This window comes from Engystomops pustulosus, chromosome 4 (assembly GCF_040894005.1).
Source record: "Engystomops pustulosus chromosome 4, aEngPut4.maternal, whole genome shotgun sequence".
Lineage (NCBI taxonomy): Eukaryota > Metazoa > Chordata > Amphibia > Anura > Leptodactylidae > Engystomops > Engystomops pustulosus.
Window position 1 is genome coordinate 121,394,669 of NC_092414.1, and position 26,753 is coordinate 121,421,421.

The following is a 26,753-nucleotide window of genomic DNA, read 5'->3' on the forward strand; positions in this document are numbered from 1 at the left end:
CCTTATATATGTAATAATTCCATATATAAGGCGCATCGGACTATAAGGCGCGGGGTCCGAGGGCGTGTCGGAGGTCCGGGGGCGTGTCGGAGACGCGACGGGACGCGACGCAGAGAAGAGACGCGTCGCGACCCGAAGACGAGACGCGGCGAAGGTGAGTGGGAGGTGGAGGAGGGCAGCGGACCATACTTACATAGGTCCCCGCTACCGGAGACAGCAGATCTCCAGCGGGAACTGCAGACCACGCGGCAGAAGTTGTTCGTGCCGCGTGGTCTGCAGTTCCCGCTGGAGATCTGCTGTCTCCGGTCTCCGGTAGCGGGGACCTATGTAAGTATGGTCCGCTGCCCAGCGCCATACATAGGGCGCACCGGACTATAAGGCGCACTTTGGATTTCCAAGGAAATCCAAGGCTTTTAAGTGCGCCTTATAGTCCGGAAAATACGGTATGCTATCTCCTTTATCATGATGAATAATTGTAGTCCCAAAAGCAATTTATTATTTAAATTTGGCCCGACCACAGTAGGAACAGACCTTTCTTACATAACTCAGGAGACTGGATGATTATTTACCTATGTCTCAGGCTGACCATCCATCCATTCTTGTCCTGTGCAGGACTTCCATTTACAACTCTCAGTTGCTTTGTTGATGCACACGAACCTGGATCTAAACCCAAAATTGCATTACACAGTCAATTGTTTTCATTCATCTATCTGTGCAGGCATATTTTTTAAACTATATGAAAAAAGTGAATGAAAATACCAAAGATTATAATTGAAATGCTTAAAACACGCAGGTTATGATTTCTACATTATTCACGTAGTGTTTTTTATATATAATGTGAAAGAACTATAGTTGACTTACTGTCTATAGTTGCCAATAAACTGGTGGTGTCTCCTTCACCTGAAAAAAAGGCGTAAAGTTAATATTGATCTACATTTTAAACCAACGACTGGAAAATCAATGTGGTGCGCAGTTGTCAATTAGTTCATACATTTCTAGGAGGAATAATAGGAACAATGCTACAAACAAGATGATTATTTGATTATTTAACAAACAGTTAAAGAAATTGACTTTTTAAAAACTGATAATGAGTCCCACTTATACAGCAAAAGTATACATACTAAGCCTCAACATAAATCCAAAGTAATGCCCACATCATTTTATCCTTTCACAATAAGTTAATTTGCCAATAAGTAAAATTAAATGGCATTCCAAACTATATACTATGTAAAAGATTGCAAAGTGTTACTTAGCCATTTTTAAGACCATTCCACCAGCATTAACAGCACCAGTAGCAGCACTACTAGCAAAGAATTTTTTCTCATTTCTATGCTGTCACCTCCAATCATTAACTATAATATGTGTTGATGCAGCCTCCTAAAAAATACCAAAGAACCCAAACTTTGTTCATATGCTGTAAGAGCTTGGTGTCTTTGGAACATGATGACTTAGAAGGTAGTATTACTCATTTGGAAGATTGTAGCCCAGTCTTCGGGGTCATGTACTTTTCTTTGCATTGCATTTTTTTGCTCTGCATTTGAAAAGTCCAAACTCATATGAGTATTTATCTGCATTAAAAATTTTACTTTTTAGTAGGATATTTTAATATCCTGAGACGTGTTCTAGAAGGCTGGAAAACAAACACAAATACATTTAAATTGACAAAAAAAACACAGTTGCACAATTTTTTGCTGTTGTAATTATGGCCACCACTGTGTTGTCTAAATGAAACACCCCTTTTGTTTGTGGCTGTTAATGTGAGTTGTCATGTAAGTCATGTTGTTGTCAATGCATTCAGTAATTTTATTCTAGTTTCTTCTCATATTCATACTTACAAAGAGGTTAACTGGCCCTCTATGAAAACACTAAAGTATATGGGGGTCATTTATCTATATTTTTCTTCCTCCTTCTTCTGTCTTTTTTTGAGACATTTTTGGAGCATTGCCATTGACATTTTGAAATGTCCGCCGGACATTTGTTTTGTGCTAAATGCAACAAGTGACATTTATAATTTCAAATTGTCTAAAATTTGCTACATTTTTTGGCGCAAAATACTCCAGAAAAAAACAATACTTCAGGAAAACTTAGAAAATGGAAAGAAATGACTTGAGACATTTTTGTGAATATATAACAAATGTCTCAAAAAGAGATCTGAAAAAAAAAACTCATATAACACAAGGAAAAAGTGAGATTGATAAAATAGGACAGAAGCAGATGGCAAAAACTAGCCAAAACAAACAGAGATAAGATAAATGACCCCCTATGTGTTTTTGGCATGGAATTATTACATTGTGTGCCCCACTAATAACAGGAACTAATATGAATACTAACAATTTATTTACAGTGATTTAGCATATGTTAACGCCAAGAGAGCACCTAGAAAAACATAAATAATGGGAACATACATAAGATTATTCTTGAATTCTTAAAATCAGTGCATTGTCTTTCTCACACCCTTTTGCTGGAATTAATTATCACATTCCATCTAACTCTGCCCCATCACTAAAGATGTCAAAAAGATCAAACAGTTGGCTTGCAATATCTACCAAGCCCCTCTAGAACATTTTAATGGTACTCTAAAACCATATTTAAATCCAACAAAATTTAACACTGTGATCAAGGCCATAACCTCTAGAAATGATTATGTTGATATTATTTTGGAAATTCCTCAGGATTTCTCAGGCAAATAATTCTTGGAAATTATATATATATATATATATATATATGAAAAACTATTTGGGTAAAAATACTATTTTAGACCTGACTATTAAAAGGGACATGAGAATGTGAGGATCCATTTCAATGCGAGAATTTGAATGTGCACCGTAAATGTATAAAAATCTGTATTGGTTAAGGAATATACCAGTAGACCAAATGAGGCCATTAGCCCCTTTGACCAAATTTCATTAAATGGACAATAAAACTTCCACACTCACGAATTGTTCTAACTGCTTATTCCCATTCTCTATTTAAATGTTCTATTTCACCTCAGTTGACTTTTTGATTATTATTTTTTACTTACTTTTTACTATTTTATACTCTAAGGACCTGAGTGATAATGAGAGGATGCTGTGGTTCAAATTCAACCAACAGCAACATTGCGGCATTTGTATTTTTATTCACCATGTTTATGTGGGTTTAGGGATAATAGCTGAGGACTTCCACTGTAAATGATGCTACAGTATGTTGTTGATATAAGCAAATAATTAAATAAAGAGACCTTGGTACCCTCTACAGTTTTGCATCACCCTTTCAACTATCTATTGAAAGGTATCACTGGGGCACATGTATCATAATTTCAGCTAGCCAAATTGTCTAATTTTAGCGGCTTTTGCCGTTTTTGTGCCATTTTTGCGACTTTTAACTCTGTTCTTTTTTTAAGTACGCCTTGGTCTGCACCTTGTGCAGTGTGCCTCATGTATCTTTGCTTTCCAGATGTTCCGTGCGACAATTTGCCATTTTTGAGCCATTTTTGGCGCAATTCTGCACCTGGTCCAGGGCAGGTGCAAAGGAATTTTAATTTCCATGGACGTGATTTTAACATGTAAATTGGAATTATTTCACATGCCTTAACTGTTTAACATTTTGCACAGTAACCTCTTTTGTCAAATTTATTTTTTTTATTGGTCACTTCTAAGGGTGAGGTCCCACGTTCCGGTTTAATTGCGTTTTTAATGCATTTTGAAATTATTTACAACAGCTGAGGAGAGGTGATTTTCCTTATTTCATTACTGTTAAAATTTGCGTTTACAAAACGCAATATAAACACCACATTAACACATGTGTTAACATTGTGTTTACTATGTGTTCGTTAAATTCAAATGTTAACAGTAATGTAATTAGGAAAATCCATTCTCCTCAGCTGTTGTAATAGGTTTTAAAATGCATTAAAAATGAAACATGTTAAATCCCAAATTAACAGTAATGTCCACCTCTGTATATGAGACTCAAAAAAAGGGTAGGATCATGTGTGTCGGCAGGGATTCATAACTTAAAGTTTTTTACAGATTTGCCATTGGCAAACTAGAAGACCCATATCCAGACACAAAAATTGTGATTAAAACATAACTTTTACTTGGTAGCTAATAAAAGGCAAATTTTCTACCGTTTCACATTACTGGATACTCAAACTGGGATTTAATTTAAAAGTACAATGCGCTACCCTGGTCTCATATGGCCAGGCTTAATTTGCTAGTTTAGTGTCTGTTAGAGTACAGGCGCAGATATGTATATAGGTAGAGAATAACCTAGCTACACTAATGACAATGCTGGATGTGTGGTTCCAGAGTGTCTCTGGCGATTTTGGTCAAGAGGCCGCAAGTCTGTGATCTCAAGTGGCCACTTTGTTGTCTCAAAAATATGTTTTAGATTGTATAGATTGTACATTCATTCCACACTCCTGATGTGGTTGGTATGAGACTATGGTTTAGCCACAGGGGTAGCGGTGTTCACACTGTGGTCCTAGAGCAGATAGGTCAAGATGACACTACCTAATCCCTATTGTAAAGTATGGCTCACTCAACAGACCTTATTGCATTACATAATTACACACACTCAATTGGACACACGCACACACACACTGATATATACACCTCTGTATATAACCCCCTCACGTGACTTGTGTCCTCTCCTGCATATAATCCCCTCACATGGCTTGTATCCTCTCCTGTATATAACCCCTCACATGGCTTGTATCCTCTCCTGTATATAACCCCTCACATGGCTTGTATCCTCTCCTGTATATAACCCCTCACATGGCTTGTGTCCACTCCTGTATATAACCCCCTCACATGGCTTGTATCCTCTCCTGCATATAACCTCTTCACATGGCTTGTGTCCACTCCTGTATATAACCCCCTCACATGGCTTGTGTCCACTCCTGTATATAACCCCCTCACATGGCTTGTGTCCACTCCTGTATATAACCCCCGAACATGACTTGTGTCCACTCCTGTATATAACCCCTGAACATGACTTGTGTCCACTCCTGTATATAACCCCCTCACATGGCTTGCATCCACTCCTGTATATAACCCCCTCACATGGCTTGTGTTCACTCCTGTATATAACCCCCTCACATGGCTTGTGTCCACTCCTGTATATAACCCCCCTCACATGGCTTGTGTCCACTCCTGTATATATCCCCCTCACATGGCTTGTGTCCACTCCTGCATATAACCCCCTCACATGGCTTATGTCCTCTCCTGTATATAACCCCCTCACATGGCTTGTGTCCACTCCTGTATATATCCCCCTCACATGGCTTGTGTCCACTCCTGCATATAACCCCCTCACATGGCTTATGTCCTCTCCTGTATATAACCCCCTCACGTGGCTTGTGTCCACTCCTGTATATAACCTCCTCACATGGCTTGTATCCTCTCCTGTATATAACCCCCTCACATGGCTTATGTCCTCTCCTGTATATAACCCCCTCACATGGCTTGTGTCCACTCCTGTATATAACCCCCGAACATGGCTTGTGTCCATGTGTATTTGAGACATTTGCACCAAAAAGTCTCAAAAAGAAGCCAAAATTTGCGCCTGCTAGGATAGGAAAAACATGTATATATATATATATGGAAATATAATTGGGCCCAATTATCACTTTGCAGTCGTTTAGAAAAAAATATATAATTTGCTTTGTATTGAAAATGGTGAATATATAACTTACATCTAGAAATTTGACAATAGTCCCAGGGTATTAGAGGATTATCAGTATAACACCAGGGTCCATGAGCGTCATTGTCAGGATTTCTGCAGTAATTTTTCTCAAGTATAGAAATATCTGGTTCCCGGAAAGTATGTCTGCAACACAACAAAAAGTAAACATTTGATGAAAAAAAAGCAATTAAACTCTCTCTCTCAATATATATATATATATATATATATATATATATATATTTATATACATAAATGTATTATCATCAAAGTATTACATATTCTTACAAAAGCATAATAAAAAGCATAAATTATTATCATTCAAATGATCATGTAAAAAAAAGATTACATAGTTTTAAGTCTACATAAATTTACAGGCTAGAAATAATATATTTGCATACCTTCGTACATCAACCATATTTTTCTCCCACATGGCACATGGAAGCCTAAATCGAGTTCTAGATATAGTCCCTCTGTAAGTGATGCCATTGCCATAGTAACACTCTGAAAAATACCAAATATATATTAAAGCGCAGAAAATGTGAAAAAAACAAAGGCTGACACAAAATCCCACCCAAAGGCAAACAGCAGCTGCTCCAGTGGTTTTTACTTTACACAAAAGAAAAGAGAAAAAGCTTTACAACTGAAACCAAACAACTCTTTGATTAGAAATGAAGACCAAAAGGCTGAATAAATACACAAATGGATTAAAGTTTGTTTTATTAGATTGAAAAAAAGACATCTGGAAAAGAATTGTTTGTATCAGGTTTGATAAGTGACTATATAGAGAAGAAGATTTAGGAAATCTTGTACAAGTGAAAAACAATATTATAAGTATTCCTAGTAAATTGCTATAAAGATTAAACAGCAAGATAGGTGGGTAGGGGCTATCTTGCTGATTGGTAGGTGTCTTGGTGATGGGACCCCCATGGACCTGCTCCATTCATCTCTATGGGCTAAAGGAGATATCAGAGACCTCTGGAGATTAATAGAGGAGCAGGAACATGCGCGACTGGCTGCTCTTTTAATCTGGGGTACAACAGACCGCTGTTCTTGTGATATGTGGGGGTTCCATAACGGAGACAGATTAGCAAGTTGGCCCCTATAGTGGATAGCAGCTAGTTTGTTGTCACTGGAGAGCCCCTTTAAAACCACAATCATATACAGTACAGTTAAAGAGAACCCGTCAGGCAAAATAACCCCCCTAAACTAAATATATTTTCATATAGAAAGCATGCCACTAGAAAGCATTGCCTCTATCCCTTCATTGTCCCTCTACATGCCTGTAAACGTAAGCAATAAGGTCCTAAAGCTATATGCAAATGACCTTTGAAATGTCGAATGAGTCATTAGCATATTCAAGCTGATCAGCTTATTCATGAGTGGGAGGCACAGCCACACCCCCAGTGCTTGACTGACAGCCTGTATAATGGTGTAACGGCTCCTCCATGTGCTTGCTGGTGGCCACGACCCCTGAAACCTGTGTGTATAGGAGAGATACAACAGCTCCAGGCAGCCATGTTATGGCAGAACATGTCAGGTACTTGTGTAGCTGATGTCGGTGTCTCACACATGTGTATGGGAGGATGCAGCATGCCAGCAGATGCAGCACAGACACTAGCAATGCTTTAATATACATTACACACAGACATGAGCAGGGGGGAGAGGGGAGGGGGAACAGGGGTGACATCATTGCCTCTGACCATGTGACCAGCCTCATTTACATAATAAAGAATAGATGATTTTACAATGATTAATGTATGAATTGAATAGTTTAAGGCTGCGATGGGATCCTTGTGAGCTGCTCCAAAAGGTAGTAGTGACAATAGACCTGATGACAGGTGTCCTTTAAACCTCTTTTCGAGAAGACCACTCAATTTTACACTAAAAATTGGTCATAGAAGAGCAGCTTCCATAGAGTATAGTGACAGGGGCGTAACTACAGCAGTAGCAGACATAGCAGCTGCTATGGGGTCCGTAGTGAGAGGGGGCCCAACATCCAACCTAACACACTAAAGAATTGAGGCTTTTCACCATTATACACATAATATACTGTAAAATAACAGGACTAGGGATCTCTCATCTCTAATTCCACATTTGGTCAGCAGCTTCTTGGACAAATCTGTGTAAGCGTATAAATGTATCAGTGCATAAAGTGTTTGCAAAAGTGTATAAATATGTGACAAATATGTATTTTTTTTTAAGTCGTTGGTTCCCCATTCAAAAGTCTGCTATGGGACCCTGACTTTCCTAGTTAGTGGGGGAAAAATCAGACACTGAAAGAAAATTGGCATTTTAGAATAGGTTCTTCTCAAAATGGTGGTCTTTTGGAGAGGCTTTTTCTTAATTTAAATTGGCTTAGAAATTACTTCTAAGCTACACAAGTGTAGTAGAAATGACAATAGAAATAAATTTATAATATCCCAAAACTGACCTATGTTAACCCACTCTATTTTAAATATTTAACTATTTATCCAGTTGATTTCCCAGCGGGTTAAAACTTTTTTTTTTTAAAATGACCTACCATAGGTTAAAAATTATACCTCACATCTGACATGCAGGTAATGCCCAGTTTTAAATGACAAAGCTGGTTCCTTGCGGTAACCTGTTGTTGAGTAGACATTTCCTGTGTTCCTACCTGGAGAAGGAGGTGTGCCTTAATTATTTTACCCATTGTGAGCCACATAGAATATGAAAATTACCCTATTATGCCATTTGTATATCATCAATAGTGTGGGGGATATGTCTTTATTTTGGAATTGTCATATATAACCTAGAATACTGCAAACATACAGTATCTCTTATTATTGTTATTATTTATTTATAGATTTCTATTCATTATATGCTGATGTACATTTGAAAATGATTCACAGACATTACATTAAAGATGGTGACCACTTTTAAATAAATCTGTTCCATTAGACATGTTTCTGCATGTATATGTTCCAGTTTCTTAGCCTTTCCCTGTTCCCACCATGCTGCACTCTGTATATATTCACAACTTCTTATCTCTCTAATAACTTATGTTGTATTAAGAAAACGGGAACCCAAATCATATTAGAGCAATTCAACACTTTATTTTCCTATGGAATGTATGTAGGAAGCATGAAGAATGTCAATGCTAAGTCCTTTATTGTTGTCCTGTCTAACCATCAATCCTAAACTCATTTGCTTGTGAGAAATGTACCACTATGTCCCATTGATCAACCTTTCTTCACCTCTTCTCCTTTTCCCTTGTCTACACTTATACTGTCCCTTTTTGTCTATGTTGACACATATCTCTCATCACAGACATATTCACTAACTACAAAAAATGGTGCTGCTACCTCTCAAACATAAAATATCCCAAGAGATAAATGTTTCAATCCAACTCATTGAAATATTTCCTTCAGTGGGGATCCAAGCTTTTGGTCCAAGCAGAAAATAAATCATGATATTTACATTTAGAAATGTGAGCAGACGTATAAAGAATACTATTATTATTAAAGTGAGGTAGTAGTTAAATGTATTGCTTTAGTCACCCAATATATACACATTTAGAAAGCATAGTCTGTTACACTGTTCTATCAACATAAAAATAAATGTATAAAATGCACAAAAACAATTCATGTAAATAAAAACAACCACAATAATACATGTGAAGAAATGCTTCAAATGTAAAATCATGTTCTTATGGCTGTTATCCACGTGGATTTTGAGTAATCCAAAGAAAGTTACAATAACCCCAAACTGAATTACAGAAAACCACTCCTGATATTCAATTTTTTGTCCAGTTAATAGGGGTCATTTATTATTGGATTTCCGACAGTTGTAGCTATTTATTTTATTTTATTTTTTTTTTGCTGCGGCATGTGCTCCTTACTTTTTATATGTCAGCACCACAAATCACCTTCTATTGCAACACACACTATGTTTTTTTTGTCTCTCAATTTAGATGCAACTTGCAAATTCCCACACTTTTTCTGTACTCTTTGGATGGCCGCAACCCTCTTCAAGCTCATCCAAGCCCATTAACATAGAGCTGGCGTAAAGGGGACAAGAATCGCACTGCCTGACGGCTTGCAAAGTATTGTGATTATTTCAGTGCTTCTAGTATATTGGGGTAAGTGTTCCCCAATGTTTGGGAGATTAAAAATTAAAGCAAAGGGCCACATAAATAGAACAGATTTTTGTACAATATCACTGGGAATCCATGTAGGTGCATGCAGTCGCCCAACAACAAAAGTTAAAGTGCCAGTTATAGGCCAATTATTTATTATCTAATGCTCCCAGATCCTACCTTCAAGTGAAGTTCTGTAAAACTGATCAGGTAAAAAGAAATATATTGCTTCCTTCTATTGTTTTCCGGATGAATTCCTTCACATAGTCTAATGTATCACAGTCACACATACAGAGCTCATGCTTGTCATATTTACTGTGACCTCTCTCACACCCATCAAACTGAAGCCTCCAGCATGACTAGCTATTGGAATCTTGAATTGGATTACTTGAATTTTATGTATGTTTCCGGATTTTAACAAAGCTATTGTTACAAGTACATTTTTCAATAGAGTATGTAATCGAAGAATTATGTACAAAGCATTAAAGAGGTATACAGTGCATTTGCATCCTGTAGGTTCCACATCTCCAAGATCAAAATCTGGTTTTGGCTTACAAATTCTGATGCAATTATTTACCAACTTCAATGAGAAAGTTGTCCTAATCTTGAATTAAATAGAGTGTTAAAGCTGTTACATTCTATAAAATATCAACAGAATTATAATGAAAAGGAGCAGTTACCTTGATGATACGATGGTTCACATTTTGGTATGTGTGAACAGTGGCCAATACGAACATTTGGATCTGTTGTGAAACACCATGGGTACTCTGATCCATCAGGATTTCTGCAATAATTTTCACTCAGATCCCTAGAAAAGGTTTGATGTACACAAACATATTACTTCCCCAAGCAAGCTATAATTATTTGTAATTATACAAATACATTTATTTTATTTAAAGCAAATGAAAAGCATAAGAACAAAAAACGTAATCATAGAAGACATATTGAAATCTGTGTTTATGTCAAAAAAATTACAGAACACTGATTGTAATATACTAGATAGGAATAATATGGCAAAAAAAGGTAAAATAATATATAGACATTTATGGACCATTACTGGAGATGTGGTCACAATATTTTATTATTTTGAACTTTACAGCGGTCCGGAGTTCTGAGGCTATGGCGCTGCAGTGTCCGCTAGCTTTATTGGAGGGTTCCGATAAAGTTAGCAGTTTAACACTGCTAAAAATGGGGTAGCACTAGGAACTCCTTACTTTAGTAGGGTGGCAGGTCCTCTTTAATAATTGTTGTTACAAGAATGTTCAGTTGATATAATTTTTACACTCATTGGCCATAACTTTTTTTCGTGCAATACCATAGAAATGTTTAATGCATTTTTTTTTATGACACATGGTGATTGGGGAATTTTATTGCTTATTTTTAAATATTTAATGATATGCAATGTGTGTGTGTTTTCACTTTTTATGTCCCTCATGAGGTCAAAAAAGACCGATGGGGGACATTTCCATATTTTTAAAAGTTAATAACATTTTTTTTTGCTTTCTTGTTTTCACCTGTAACTGGGGCATCCATAAGAGCCCCAGTTACAGGGGAAAATAACCCCTGTGGGGGCACATGTTTGATCAGAGTTGGACTGCAGCTCTGATAACCCCTACTGATCCAGCAATCACGTGACCACTGGGTCTGTGGAGCACCCTTCTCCCTAGGGTTTGGAGATCCGGTCCTGCTCCCAAAGACGTCACTGAAGACCCATGCTCGCTGACGTCTAAAAACAGTGGGTGGTCAGGATCGGGTAAATTTCCATGCCATCTAAAAGAACATTTCTTAAATAAAAATGAAAGAACAAACAATATGCTAGCAGTGATCTTGCTTCAAAGAATCAAAGTAATAATGCATGGATGTTAAGTAATGTAAAACATCTACAAATTCAAAGCCATAAAACATACATTTTCTGCAGAGTAATAATGTGATGAGAGATTTGGTGATTAGAAAATGTAATTGTGTTTTTCAGAATTTATAAATCGCTGTATTTCCAAGTGATTCACACAGTGGTAACCTCCACAAAAATAACTTAAAGTAAGGAAAAAGAAACTAAGAAAAATAAGTTTGAAAGGGAAAAGAATTTTCAAAACCTTACATTTTTTTTAGCTGAAGACCAGTCATAGGGGCAGATTTATCAAGCTGTCTAAAAGTAAAAATGTTCTTTGTTGCCCATGGTAACCAATTACAGCTCCCCTTTAGAATATTCATTAGCACTGGTAAAATGAGTGTTGAGCTGTAATTGGTTGCCATGGGCAACTTACTTTTAGACAGTTTGATAAATCTGCCCCATAGTCTCCATGTTGACTGGTTGCCATTTTGCCAGTATTGTAACTGTTAGCTGGTGTTGAGGGGTGAATAGTGAACTAGTTGCCAGAAACCTTTGTCTTTGCCAATAATTTTTCTACAGACAGACGTTTACAACATTCACAACTAGGTGCACCTTAGCCCTCCAGTAGATAATGAATGCAGTATCATAGAATGCAAATAATGGTCCCATGTTAATCCCATGTATCAACAATAGCCGCAAACTCAGGAAGGATTACAACCTGCTGTACCTGCTTTATGTTTGGCTTGCACATGTCCCAAATTCACATTCGTGTGCAGGTGTTATTTATGTATAACAGATGTATTATATTTTTAACTCAAAGTTGTATCTCAGTAGGTACATGAATATTGGAAACTTAACATGAAGCAATGGAAGAAAGGGTGTAAATAATATTGTTATAAATCATATGGACGCCCTGGTGTTCAACACTTGATATACAAAGAGGGCAACCGAAAATCGATGATCTAGACAATATTTCTCTTTGGTCTTGGTGTGGAGGTTATCTTGCAATGCATAGGATCACCTACCTAAATGTTATTTTGAGATCAAGTAAACCACTTCATGTCAACAGAATATTTTACCATGCCAGACTACAAATACCATTGCTTAGGAATGGTATAAGAAAGATGATCAATCCATTTATATCCCACTTTCCAACATACAGGACTAAAGAGATCTGCTTCCAACTTTTATCTGAGCGCCAGATTCCACAGATTGCACTAGCCCAATCCTGCTTCAACCTGTCAGGGCTGTTTTGGCTGCACGAGCAGGACCTACTGAGTAAGCAGGTGGGGAACCTTTGAGGAGGATATGGCCCAAAAGCAGCCATCAACCTGCCATTCAGTATGGTAACAGTTTTTTCAATCATGTCCCTCTATATTTTGGAAGATTCCCCATTGTGTAGAAAAAGGGTGTTGTATTCAATTGACCTTCAAGGAAACACAGGGATATTGGATAGTCACACAGATGTCCACTCCTGGCTTGAATAATCACCAACAGGCATGATACATTATCTTAAGTCTCACCTCACATCATCGACTGTTAGGAGACAGACCACACATGTGACTCCTTATTGCTTTTTTTAATACTTTGTACAAAGTGCACATTACTGCATAATAATTAATGCTCCATAGTATAGAATGTGATCATGTCACATGGTTGGTAGAAGTGTATGGGTCTAAATCCTCATAACAGGTTCCATTTAATGTTGGGACTGATACGTATATGGAGAGTAATGTCATTATATGTAATAATTGTAAATAAAATAGGTCTTACAAGAGTTAATGTTTTTGACTTTTGGCTCTTCTATGTGAAATGTGTGACTCATTTATTGAATCCATACTACTACTGTGAATTATTGCGGGAAAATTATCTTATACAAATCTCTGTGAACACACATTTACCTCTTGTGGATTCAAAAACACCTAATTATTAAAAAGGAAAGATAAAGTGTGATGTATTTATCAGCAGAAGGCAGTCCCAGGGAGCCATGCAGCTTGTTCCAAGCAACTCAACAGTCCAATATCTTCACATGCAAATAATATATTCCAATGTTTAGATTTTCAAGAGTAAGTCATTTTCCCCTGAAGCTTGCACTATCTAGCTCCTCCTTAATGTCTTTTGTTTCCATTGTATAAATCTTTATACACTTCATCAGGGGTCACCACATTCAGCTGCTTTCTCAACAATTTTTCTCTACCCTAGCTTGTAATGTGATCTATGACCTTAGTGCTGAAGCAGTAAACCGGTAATTTTATGTCACCCCTTAATTTACCTGGATGAGGTCAGTTTTGTATCTTTCTAATGATTTCTATGTTCTTAAGCAAGAATGCTACATATTACATCAAGTATAGCATCCACTGTATACTAATGCAACAGATTTATAGATTCTCTATTGCAGATTGAAGCACTTGACTCATTTTCACAATTTGCCTATGACAAAAGTCTACACATCTTAGAAAATATGTTTTGATGATAAAGAAAATATTGCCATTCATCCTCTCGAACTTTCTGATTTATAACACAGGGGGTAATCAGGATTTTGTGATGATGGAGTAGTTATTTAGTGGAATTAAAATGAATTACTTTATTTCAGATAGTCTGCACATTTTCTTTTGACTTTCTTTGATGCAATATTTCGATTTATTGCGTTATGATTTATTTTATCATGATACTGTAGTCGGCTTCTCATTAAAATAACCAAGCATCGATAAGTTTTCAGAGGGTATGACATTAGACTTTGAAATCCACTGGGGCAAAATAATAGACAAGAATTAAAATTCTATAGGGCCAATTATTTTTAGAATTTTAGAAGTGTCTAAGAGCAGAACAGATCTAGTTGCCCATGAAAACAGAGCTCAGCTATTATTTTATAAACGGATGTGGTAAAGGGAAGGCTGGGCTCTGATTGGTTGCCATGAGCAACTTGAGCAGTTCTGCTCTCAGAAACATCTGATAAATCTCCCCCTATATTTTTATATATTGAAGTATCAAGATAAGTCAGACAGAGACATGTATAATACAGAGACAAAGAAGAGATGAGTGTAATACAGAGACAGAATATGTCCATGCTATACCTCCTGCTTTGAAGGCCAGTAGTTGCCTTTTGGGACCAATTATTGCACACTCTGCGCTTTTTAAGGCACTTCCCAATGGAAAGTTGCTTAAGATATAAGGTACCCAGTATTCTGCAAAGGTGTAAGAAAACTCCAAAAAGGAACGGCTCCCACAGCCCAGTCTTTGTCAGCTGGGTTCTAATTAATGAATTTCCAATGCTTGGAGCCAATGCTGCCTGGATTGCAGCCGTGGAGACTTACATGTAGATAGGAAAACACCAGCACCAGAAAAAATAAAAATAACTTCCTTTATTAGTTACATCTTAAAATAACAGACAAAGGGTACTGCCACCCCAAGCGTCAGACCGCTTGGGGTGGCAGTAGCCTTTGTATGTTATTTTAAGATGTAACTAATAAATTAAATTATTATTTTTGATTTTTTATGGTGCTGGAACCGTTTTTTTTTCTATCTTCATGCAAATACTGCTGAAGTATATACATACTTTTCTCCTTGTTCAGCTTGTCATAACCTATGCCTGTCCCCTTTACCTGTCACCCACAGTCTAGCTAAAGCTTAATCTGTACACTCACCACATCTTAACCTGTGCTCCTACAAAAAATAACAGTAGGTCTTCAGAGGTCACTTTCAGTAAAAATGACACAAAGGCACTGTGGAATAGGAGCAATTCTATTACCGCGTTAGCCTGGAACCTTATAAAGGTTTTGAGGCTTTCATGTTACTCTAAATAGATGGTTATTTTATTCCTGAAGCCTTACAGTCTTTAAAGGTATTGAAACGTAACAATAACTATATGAATTTTATATATTGTTACTGTGACCTTCAGATTAAAGATAATGGGGGAAATTTATATTATTGAACATTTTATTGAACACTAAGAGCCTCCAATATCTTGCTATATCTGGAGTTGTGCTCCACCACAGGAATTAAATTCCAGATTCAGATGACTTGATATCTGAGAATACATATGAGGTTTCAGATGTCATCTCCACAGGTTTTACAGCAGAGACTATAGTAAATATGGCAGGCCGGGATTTTCACACCCTCGGAAATGAAGGTTTTTTATATGCAAGCTAATTTCACCCAATGTGGCATTTGGACTGCACAGTGAAAACCATGAAAACCCATAACATAATGTCACCACTGTTTTTACTTCCACTACTAAGCTTTTCAAGCTTCCAAGGCAAAATAAAAGGTACCACTAGGGAATTTTATATAATTTGTTAAGGCTTTAAAAAAAGCAAAAATCCTTAATGGTTAAATAAAAAGAAGAGCAAACAAAATAAAACTTCTACTTGGAATAAACAAGTAGAAGTTTTTAGAAAAAAATATTCATGCCACACATTGAAAATATCAAACTGTTACACATAAGCTCAACAAACTGACTCTTTAGTAATGCCACTTTTATTCTTTACTAAGGTTAAAAACATGGAGATGTGGTGGACATCTGTTTATAGCAGATAAGCTTACCATTTTATGAGAGTCTTACTCTTCAGCACATCAATACCCCTCTCTGTTTTAGATTTTCATCAATAATATTACCATATCTTATGTGTTTAAACTGTGGTTTTGGTTCCACATACATTATTGCTCAATCTTGTGCAATATATCTTCCACATACAAAACTCATTAAGCTTCACACTTTTAAGCATAGTAATAATAACATCATGTCTTTATTTTACTCAAAAGACACATTTTCATCTTTCTGTATTAAAACAGTTACATTATATTACAGTAATTTACCAGACACAAATAATGAACGTCCTGGATAAAAAGTAAAAAAAAAATCACTGACTTCCCAAAAATGTAATTTGTGAGAGGATGTCCTACTAATCTTAATGTCTGTTTATTCTCATGGAATATAAAACCAAATATTACAGTGTTATTCTTTAGCTTTGAAACAAACAGCTATGTTTATGACAGTGATGCAAAAGAATATTATGTATATGAGCAGTTGAAAGTAAATTTTACATTTGTTTACACATCTTGGGGCTCCTGTGAGTCAGAACACAGGGATCACCTATGCATTTCATTGTAAATATTAATTGCAGCACATCTCCCCTCTCTCTTTGTATAGGGGACAGGGAGAGAGGTGAATGCTCTCTAAGGGTTAATTAGTGTGGTCAAATGCAAATGACCCTTTCATTTCAAATGCCGTTTCATTTGCAGCTGCAACTACAGCCAACACTGCCCGACCATTCATTTGACTGCAGGCATGATGCTAGCAGGGAGCATTCACAAGCATCCAGCCATCAGCTACCAAGGAAATGTCTACATCTTTAGATTCTCAAACCTATGGAAACCTATTCAATGATTTGAATTCACTTGTATTTGTCTACATTTATTATCAATTCATCATCATGGCTTGCTAGTAAATAATGTTTAATCTTAATTAGACAGCACCTTTAATTTTGCATTGTGAATCAGAATGTGAGTTTATATTAGCATGGAAATAAAGGATTTTTTGAATAAACGTCTTTTTTTTTTAAAAAAAAAAAGGATCCTGTTTTGTTCCTCAAACTCTGGGGCCTCATAGAAAACTCAACTATTATTAACCTGCTATACAGTATTTACTTCCAACAATCTAATGTTTTGGAAGTAAACTAATGAGTTAAATTGTCTGTTAAGAACTTATATCTACTTATATCTACCTTAAATCAAGAATGATAAACCACTTACTCATAGATCCAGGCACTGTGACTTTGGTAATCTTCTTATTTTTGTTATCAATGTCCTCCTTCCTTCTAAAATCAACTTTTAAAATTATGCTGACGAGCCTGAAGGGCTATGGGTATTACCTGAGCCTCTCGGTAATGGGCTGTAACAGGCTGTTAAATTGTCTCACCCTCTCTCTGCTACCTATGCAGTGTGCATTTCACCCCTCCCAATTTGTGGTGAAACTTTCTCTGTTGCTGTGAGATTAGAATAGGAAAAAGAAGGGGGAGGAAGTACCGAAAGACAGGAGGAGGGGGGAGACAGTACAACAGTCTGTGAAGCTACAGTCTGTGAGGTATGCCCAGACTATAAGAAAAAATCAAACACTGTATTCACCTTTCCAACTCTTACCCCCACAGGTCTTCTTCTTTCTCCAGTGATGCTCCGGCTCTGTGTACCTGAGTACAGTGTTTGTTTGTTTGTTTTGATTGAGTCAGGTATAAGCTGATTAGGGTTTTTCAGCACATTTTTGTGCTGAAAAACTTGGCTTATACTCGAGTATATATGGTAACTCTTAAAGAAGAATATCAGAGGTTACCTCTTAAATTATGATGCACCTTCCTATGTTCAGTATGTTCCTATTAGATGTTAAGCCAACAGAAGTACACTAAATACTATGTAGAATATTCTTACATAAACTTTGACCTTCTAACTGAAGAGTGTTATGGATTAAAACCTTAGAGCCTAGATACAATAGCTACATATAAATCATTTTCTTACTTGCATTTGTAGTTTTCTGGAGTAAAATTATGCTGATGTGGAAACTGGGAATCCCAACGCTGACATACAATGCCGTTGAATGTTGTTCTCACAGTTCCCCGATAGCCTTCTCCTTGACTCTTCACACAATCCATTGTAATATTAGTTGGGTCAATTATACTGTGTGCTGAAATATAACATAAGTACATGGTTCTCTTACTTGTCATTGCACAATATTATCTGAGGACAGAATTTACTTTTTACATCTGTAATACAATGGAAAACCACAGCACATTACAACAATATATAATCTTCGAGATCAGAGGTGGCAAAATCTCTTTTAAAGCGATTTCTTTCCCAGATCAGACATCATGTCTTTCTTACAAATCAAACTAGAGCCCCATTGCCATTTAAACTAACAGGCAGCTGTTCCCATATCTAGGACTTAAACATCTGGTAACCAAGCTCACATTGTAATCCATGATATTTGCTGATGTATTATGATATTTGTTTTGGCAATCTTATTTCAAAGGATGCCAGATCATTTCTACAGTGTGTTCATTTACTGGATACTCTGTTAAGTACCATTATTTTCTGGAAATCTTACAAAGCACTGTCCAATAATTGTCTTGTTATAGAATATCAAAGATATTCACAAGATTACATTTTAATAAACCAACATCTTAAATGCTTTGATTTGATAATATACTTTTATTTTTTTTAAATGTCTATTATATTGTTGTGTGCAGTTTATAGTTCAAACCGGACAGTTGTTTATTGAAGTCCTTTATACAAGAATGGTAGAATGGTATTCATGGGACTGATATTGGCTTCCCCATAAGATACGTAAATTACTAGCTATCCATGTGCTGCAACCTTAAATGATCAGCAGTAGGTAAGCAAATGTTAATTTACATTACCACCAAAGTGAAATAAAATCAAATCAGTGGACATCCCCATGACTGCTAAGAAGTTCTAGTTATTTCAGAACAAGAAGCGCTTTTGCAACATGCGACTTCTCACAATGACCCATGAAAAACCACATGAGAAAAGGCACCTTAGCCAATAAGAAAATCATATAAACAACTGTAACTATGATATGAATTTATTGTTTACAGATTACTCTGCCCAGAAATGTTTAAGGTTATTATGACCATTCAATAGTTTTTATATCATTCCTTTGTGTACTTATAAAGTAAGCTTGTGTTACCACTAGAGGTAGTTTTACTTCTTTATGTAAACTGGACCATACTTAGGTTGGTACATATTTGTCACACTTCTGATCCACAGCAGATGATCCACACGATGTGGCATAAAAAAAAATGATCAATTGAAAGGCTCATATATACTTAATTCAAGCATAATTTCTTGATTGTTAAAGTGTTTAAAACTATGGATTTATATATAAAGATATACTGAACATATTTGAGTATATTGGCAGTCTGGTATGCTAATAAAGATAAAGTAAGCCACACAGTAGGATATATTTGGTTACTACTCACCACAGGGTTTAATTGCACAGAACTCCCATGGGGTGTCAGGGTCAAGCGTGTAACACCATGGTCTCGCTTTGCCATCAGGGTTGCGACAGTAATTATCATTCAGACCCTTGTTAGGATATCTAGAAAGGCAGTATAGAAAAAAAAGAACACTTATGTGTCATCCAAGTAGACTGACAGCCCCAGATCACCTTTCATTCTTAAAGCACCCAATTAGGTGTGGGTTTCATAAACACAGCATGGTATTTCAACTCATTAGGGAAGCTGAAGATAACAGGAGGAAAGTCCATCCTTTCAACTGGTAATGAGATTTGTGATGTTCTGCTTGTTACTTGGGCTTAAAGAGGATTAAGGTCATTATTTCTTTTAAATCATTCCTTTTATTATATTTCTCCTTGTCGAAATCATAGCAATCAAGCATTAAAATATTGGAAAAAAGGTCAATGTCATATGGAGAGACACATTTAACTTCACGTTGGTGTTCATAGTAATTCTGATTTATGATAAATAGACTCTAAAGATAAGATGGGTTACAGTAGATATAAAATGTACAGTAAGACAGGTAATAGTGGGCTAACTATATCAAATGCATCTGCTTTGGTATAAAATGCATTGCTACATTTTAGAAGTATTCTGCAGCCAGGCCTTCCTGTAATCAACTAAATTCTGCTCGGAAACCTAGAAGTGCTCAATTCCACTGCAGCATTACCACCAAGGAAACTAAGACTACTGATCAATATTCAAATCATGCAAATCAATACACAGGAGAGATTTAATTGCTTACTCTAAAAAATATCCAAAAGGTAAGAGTAGGAACACAAATTCTGACTATTTGATTTTTCCATTGCTACACATGTGTCACATAAGCACACGCACACACAAAATTTGTCAAGAATGTCTTGATGTTCACCTTTTTTGGAGCATGTCACACTGGATATGCTAGGCCTGGGGTCAGGAACCTTTTTGGCTGAGAGAGCCAAGAACACCACATATTTTAAAATGTTATTTCGGAAGAGCCCTACAATATGCACATGCCTCCCAGTAGATAGTTAGCCCCAGCACATGCCTCGCAGTATATAGGTAGCCCCAGAACATACCCCCAGTAGATAGGTAGCCCCAGCACATACCCCCAGTAGATCGCTAGCCACAGCACATGCCCCCAAGTAGATAGGTAGCTATAGCACATGCTCCTAAGTAGATAGCTAGCCACAGTACATGGCCCCAAGTAGATAGCTAGCAACAGCACATGCCCCACAGTACATAGGTAGCCACAGCACATGCCCCTCCAGTATATAGGTAGCCACAGCACATGCTTTCCAGAAGATAGATAGTCACAGCACGCTCTTCTCTTTGACCCAGGCTTAGACAATGGTGGCAATGGCACCTGGGTCACACAAAGGACGTAGGCTTCCTGTGTACAGTGATCAGTCTAAGACACACAGCAGACACACACTATTTATTTAAGATCTGTCTGAGAGCCATATGCAGCCAAAAAAAGAGCCACATCTGGCTCCCGAGCCATAGGTTCCCTATCCCTGTGGTAGGCACTACTCTGGCATACAATTCCACCATTACCTGTGCCAGGAACCTTGTCCAGGCTAATGGGGCGTCCGTACCCTGGCACAAATAGGGGCAAAAAACATAATTCATGGTCATGCACTAGGAATACAAGGCATGATAAGTACCCCCTATAGTAATGTCAAACAATTTATTTATAGTAAATTTAATCCCCAAACACCCAATATCTGAAGCTATAGGTATCTGACATAATACATTTAAGATTGCTTATAGAAACCATTATTTAGTAGATGTAGGGATAATTTATGAAAACTTTCTTGCAAATAGATTATCATAGATTATCATAGATCATCAGATAGATACATTTGTCATAGATAGATATATAGATAGACAGTCTGAGGGATTAAATTCCTGTATAATTAAACCCAAATGTAGTTCAAAAGCTAACTTACTTTAAACTCATAAATACCCAAAGTGACTTAATAGTATTTTCTCCTATCTATATGTGCATTCCTGAAAGGAATGTGGACAAAAGGAGAAAATTCCCAAATATGTAATTGTAAAATAAGGAGATTTCAGTTTTTACTGTTTATTTTAGATATGTGATATGACCCATCCTGATAATTTTTGATACATGTAACTGTAGAAGTAAAATACACAGGTATCACTTTTTATTTGTGCTTTTTTGATTTTTTTTTCCACTTTAACATAAGTCGTATTGGATACATACTGGTAGTTGTTTGTTATAGAATATAGTATTCTATAGTATTTCAGGACATAGCTGAAGGGGTTTTCCAGTTTTATTAAAAAGAGCTTAGTAACCTGTGCAAACACCAAAACTCTACCTAATCCAAAAAGTCCACAGCCTTGGTGTAATCTTTGATTTTAGCCTCTCCATTAAGTCCAAGATCCAGGCCCCTGATCCTTCTTAAATACGGAGATTATTAAATTAGATTATCCCCTCGTCATTTTCCCTTTGGACTACTGCAGCCTTCTTCTCTGTGGTCTACCAGCTATACATAAATAAAAAGAGACAGAACAACACCTTTAACTTAAAGGAAACCTACCACTGCTCGCATGATAAAATCATGCGAGCAGACCACCTGGTAGGCTATTTAATACTGATGCCGGCACATACTTTAGTTAGGCACGGCGATCGTTAGTTTAGATAAAAAAATGTTTTACTTACATATGAAAATATTCCTCCAGTGCTACCCCTACGTCATCTTCGGAAGGGAGATGCCTTTCGATCTTTAATTATTCACGCCTCCTTCATTGTAGCCGTTTCCTTCGGGTGCCGAGAGCCGTGACATCACCAAGCTCTCGGCACCTATCGCTGTCCAGCTGTGTGAGAGTTAGTATCTGCGCATGCGCGATAGGTGCCGAGAGCTTGGTGACGTCACGGCTCTCGGCACCCGAAGGAAACGGCTACAATGAAGGAGGCGTGAATAATTAAAGATCGGAAGGCATCTCCCTTCCGAAGATGACGTAGGGGTAGCACCGGAGGAATATTTTCATATGTAAGTAAAACATTTTTTTATCTAAACTAACGATCGCCGTGCCTAACTAAAGTATGTGCCGGCATCAGTATTAAATAGCCTACCAGGTGGTCTGCTTGCATGATTTTATCATGCGAGCAGTGGTAGGTTTCCTTTAATATTTAAAATCATTTATAGATACAAAAACTAACTCCAGTTGCAGAATTAAACGTCACAACTTGATAATTTCCAGATGTCTCTGAGCCAGAAAGTCTTATAATTGGTAAGACAGAAGCTTGAAGGTACAAAAAGGAAACCTAGCGACAGGAGGTAACTAATGGACATTGTGTTTCATGATCATTTATGTTTAAGGAAGACAAGACCTCTACTGAGGAGATATTTCTTGGTGCTAGCTATGTTGAAAGACCTACTGAACAAAAAGTCTAGCTGCAAATTCCTTGGAAATGTCAACAGCCTTCTATAATCATGAAATGGATCAATGAAGGAGGCAGTAGTCTGGCACCAGCCGACCAAAATGTTGTGTACCTTCAGTGAAACCCGGCATTGGTCTTGACAGGGTGGTTAAGCCGTAATGCACTTGTCTGCATAACGGTGGTGCTCAGCAAGAACAAAGACAGTCCAAATGTAGAACATAGGAAATAGCGGCACTCACCGATACAGTACAAAATGTGTCCTTTATTGAGGTGTATACATGAACAGAGCGGGGCCAGGCGACGGGCCGTTTCGCGCCAATCTAGCGCATCATCAAGCCAAGTGACCTTGGTCACTTGGCTTGATGATGCGCTAGATTGGCGCGAAACGGCCCGTCGCCTGGCCCCGCTCTGTTCATGTATACACCTCAATAAAGGACACATTTTGTACTGTATCGGTGAGTGCCGCTATTTCCTATGTTCTACAGCCTTCTATAATCACATGCAATTTTTTGAAAATAGGTCAATATATAAATGACCTTATTTTTTTATTTATTTATACTTTTATGTTATGGAATCCACATCTTATTTTTTAACCCTACATAAGGTGAACAAACAGCTAATATTTTTGTATCTGAAACTCCTACTAAGGATCATGACAGAAACAGTCTTGTAAGCCCACAGCTGCACACAGACTATAAGTTAGAAAATTAATGTTTTGCAGTATGTAATTTCTTTATAAAAACAACCCTGTTATTACAAGGTGGATCTACAGGCTTAGGCTTCTTGTTATTGTACAGCATTATTCAAAATGATTTGAAAAGCTATAAAAATCTATGCAGCTGTAGGTTCACCAAATGTGTATCTAGCACAACCCTATAATGCACAGATGTGTCATACAACTGTGATAACAAAAACTATTAGCTACAGTAAATCTAATGGAGGCCTGAAAAAAATGATGTTATCCAGCACTGAAGTTCTGAAGTATCTATCTATCTATCTATCTATCTATCTATCGTTCTGTGTGTATGATTAACTTGTAAAGCACAGTTTAAGTAAGGATCAACACATTTCTGTTCCCCAATCATACATTTACAATCTTTCATTAGGCCACAAAAGAAATCTGTTTAGTAAAGGGAGGCTTTAATCCATTGCTATTGAATGTGCAATAGATGTAGACCTATATTATAAGTTCCAGCACTTAAGCTGCCTGTATCTGGCTGCCACAGGAGCCTTGGTGCAGCGTTCCTCCTGACTTGAGGTAAGGCTCTGGTGGTGATCATTTAAATTTCAGGTGGTCTGATAAAGCTTCTACTGGTGCTCTTGGCTGCCAGGGTCCGATTCCGGTGCTCTGTTATGATCCATTTAGGGGGGGCTGATAGGCCAAGTGGGTTAAGGGGTGGGGTCAAAACCCGGAGCCAATGCACAAGCAGCCACCTACAGCAGTGCCATCTTGGCAGTGCCACTACAAGTACACTAGATTCGAAGTGGGAAGAGGTGATGGAGGAAAGAGGTAATGGTGCTTCTCAGATAACTTTTTGAAAGACAAGAGATAGACATGTTCTTACAGAAAGTCCCTTTGTTCCCTTCTGGTTCAATTCTGGTACTATTATGTAAATGGTAGACTAAATCCCTAGTGTCCAATTCATTAAAAGGATTTATATATTGCTGGGTGGTGTATGAAAACAATAAATACATCACCTCTCAATAAATACTTACCTCTTTCAGCCTGAGCCCCTTCATCTAGCTGTGTTGTGATGTCACTGCTGAGAGAAAGTGGCAGTAACTGGCATCACCACTGGAGAACATGGAGAGAGGTAAGTATAAGATGTTTATTGTTTTAAAATACCATCAGCCATACATAAACCTTTTTTTCTGATCCCAGACAACCCATTTAATCTCTATGTGTATTTTGAATCTTACCACAGAAAATTATGTCAACAGAGAGAAATGTAATTTCAATTAGTGTGTTTTGCCTTCAAACTCCCAAACCCCATTTTACAATGCACTACTCCTGTCAGCCAATGGCTCCAAGTCCCATAATTGAAAACCCTTATTAGCAGCCACATGTAACTGGATGGGAAATTTATTTTTACAAGGTACCTATTAAAACTATTGAGAGACCATGTAATACATGTCTACACTGAGCTTTCCATCCATAGCAAAACTCTTTTAAACTCTGTTTAACACTGTTGTCCTGATCTGAATAATCCAGGAGCTTTCATGTAATTTATTTTTTAGTTTTTTGTATCTTCACTATTGTGGTTTATTTGTATTGTTGAAAACATTCTCATTTGTATGCTTCATATATATATATATATAGAGAGATATATATATATAGATATATATATATATATATATTTATATATTATCACTGTGTATCCTTTCCATGTTGAGCAAGTTTCATCAGTTGTAGTCTGCTACAACAGGTTCAGTCACTGTAAGATGATCCATGTCTTATGCATAAATGTTCACTGTTTAGTATCAGATGTCAGGTTTATGCTTCAAAATCCAACTTGAGATTCTTTAGCGTTTAATCTCTTAGCAGATATAACTATATTGCTAAATTCTTTGTTGAAAGGGAGTCTGCAAAAGAGAATTATGAGTACTCATAGATTATAAAAATGTATCTGTCCCTTTGAATAATGATCAAATTTAAAAGGAAACCATGAAGCAGAAATGATTCATCTGGGAAATGCCTCACAATGTAGTCCCCTTGGCTGTTAACCGCACATGATTAAATATCCAGTCTTCTTTTACAGTACTGTTTTATTTTATTCTAACAAATTATCCTATTTGCCCTTAGACACTCTTATATGTTCTTGGTCTTGCCCTTAAAGTTGGATTAAGGATAAAATGGATGAAGCCAGCCCCCTTATGTCTACATGTGTTAACTCACCAAAAGTTTGCATCTGGGTCCAATCAAACTTTTAAAAATGAAAGTTTTATGGACATAAATCAGTGAATTATTTATGTCCATTGGGCTGTTTACCTCATGAAAGAGAAATGGTACAGTTTATAAATGTATCTTTAAATCTTTACGAGTTTCTCAGAAATCTTCAAAAAGTGTAGATATACATTATTTAATGTAACTTATATAGCACCTATTTATTCTACAACTGCTTACAGATCACCAACACTAATATAAAAAAAAGTTACATTCATTTGCATTGCCTATTTTGCATTGCAGGGCAGAAATGGCAATTTTGATAACATTTCTATTTTATTTCTAACGTTTCTATCAGGGTGGTTTCTATCATTTTATAAAACCTTTGAATACTTGTTATGTTCATATTTATTTATTTATTTTGCCACACAATGAAGTACATGTCTCTTTTCTCTTTCTAGTTTTGCTGTCAGTCTAATTCCTTTTTTTTGCTTTTCAGTCTATTATGTCACAGGTTGATTTTCCTTGTGTTAAATTGCACCTGTGCCTGGTAGTCTAACATCACTGCCTGGTGTGGATCATGCAACTTTTTAAAGTTGCAAATTTCTGTGCAAAAAAAGTTGCAAAGTTAGTTGTCCTGCTTCTACCTACAGGAGAGAAGCAGGACACCAAAATATACCACTGCAGACCTGATACCAATAAAACACAGTTGGATTTTGGTAAGATATTATGAGGCTATCAAAAAAACAAAGTTTGAGACGGCATCCAAATTTGCCCAATCTGTGGTGGGTGCCCGCAGCAGAAAGATCCCAGTTGGATGGGCCCAAGAAGATACAATCGAGGAAACAGCAGCAACACTCTGT

At 36.9% G+C, this 26,753-nt stretch overlaps 1 protein-coding gene across 2 annotated transcripts in view; it reads right to left on the bottom strand.

Moving 5' to 3' along the window:
- The window catches only part of HGF (hepatocyte growth factor), an 89,636-nt gene that overhangs the window by 14,285 nt on the left and 48,598 nt on the right, over positions 1–26,753 (bottom strand). For both annotated transcript variants that reach the window (XM_072147260.1, XM_072147259.1), the window contains exons 7-13: positions 19,580–19,698; positions 18,099–18,264; positions 10,441–10,568; positions 6,063–6,165; positions 5,675–5,808; positions 862–900; positions 570–663 (exon numbers count right to left, since the gene is read on the bottom strand). In XM_072147260.1, the coding sequence (XP_072003361.1) occupies positions 570–663; positions 862–900; positions 5,675–5,808; positions 6,063–6,165; positions 10,441–10,568; positions 18,099–18,264; positions 19,580–19,698 (783 nt within the window). The remainder of the gene's footprint in view (positions 1–569; positions 664–861; positions 901–5,674; positions 5,809–6,062; positions 6,166–10,440; positions 10,569–18,098; positions 18,265–19,579; positions 19,699–26,753) is intronic.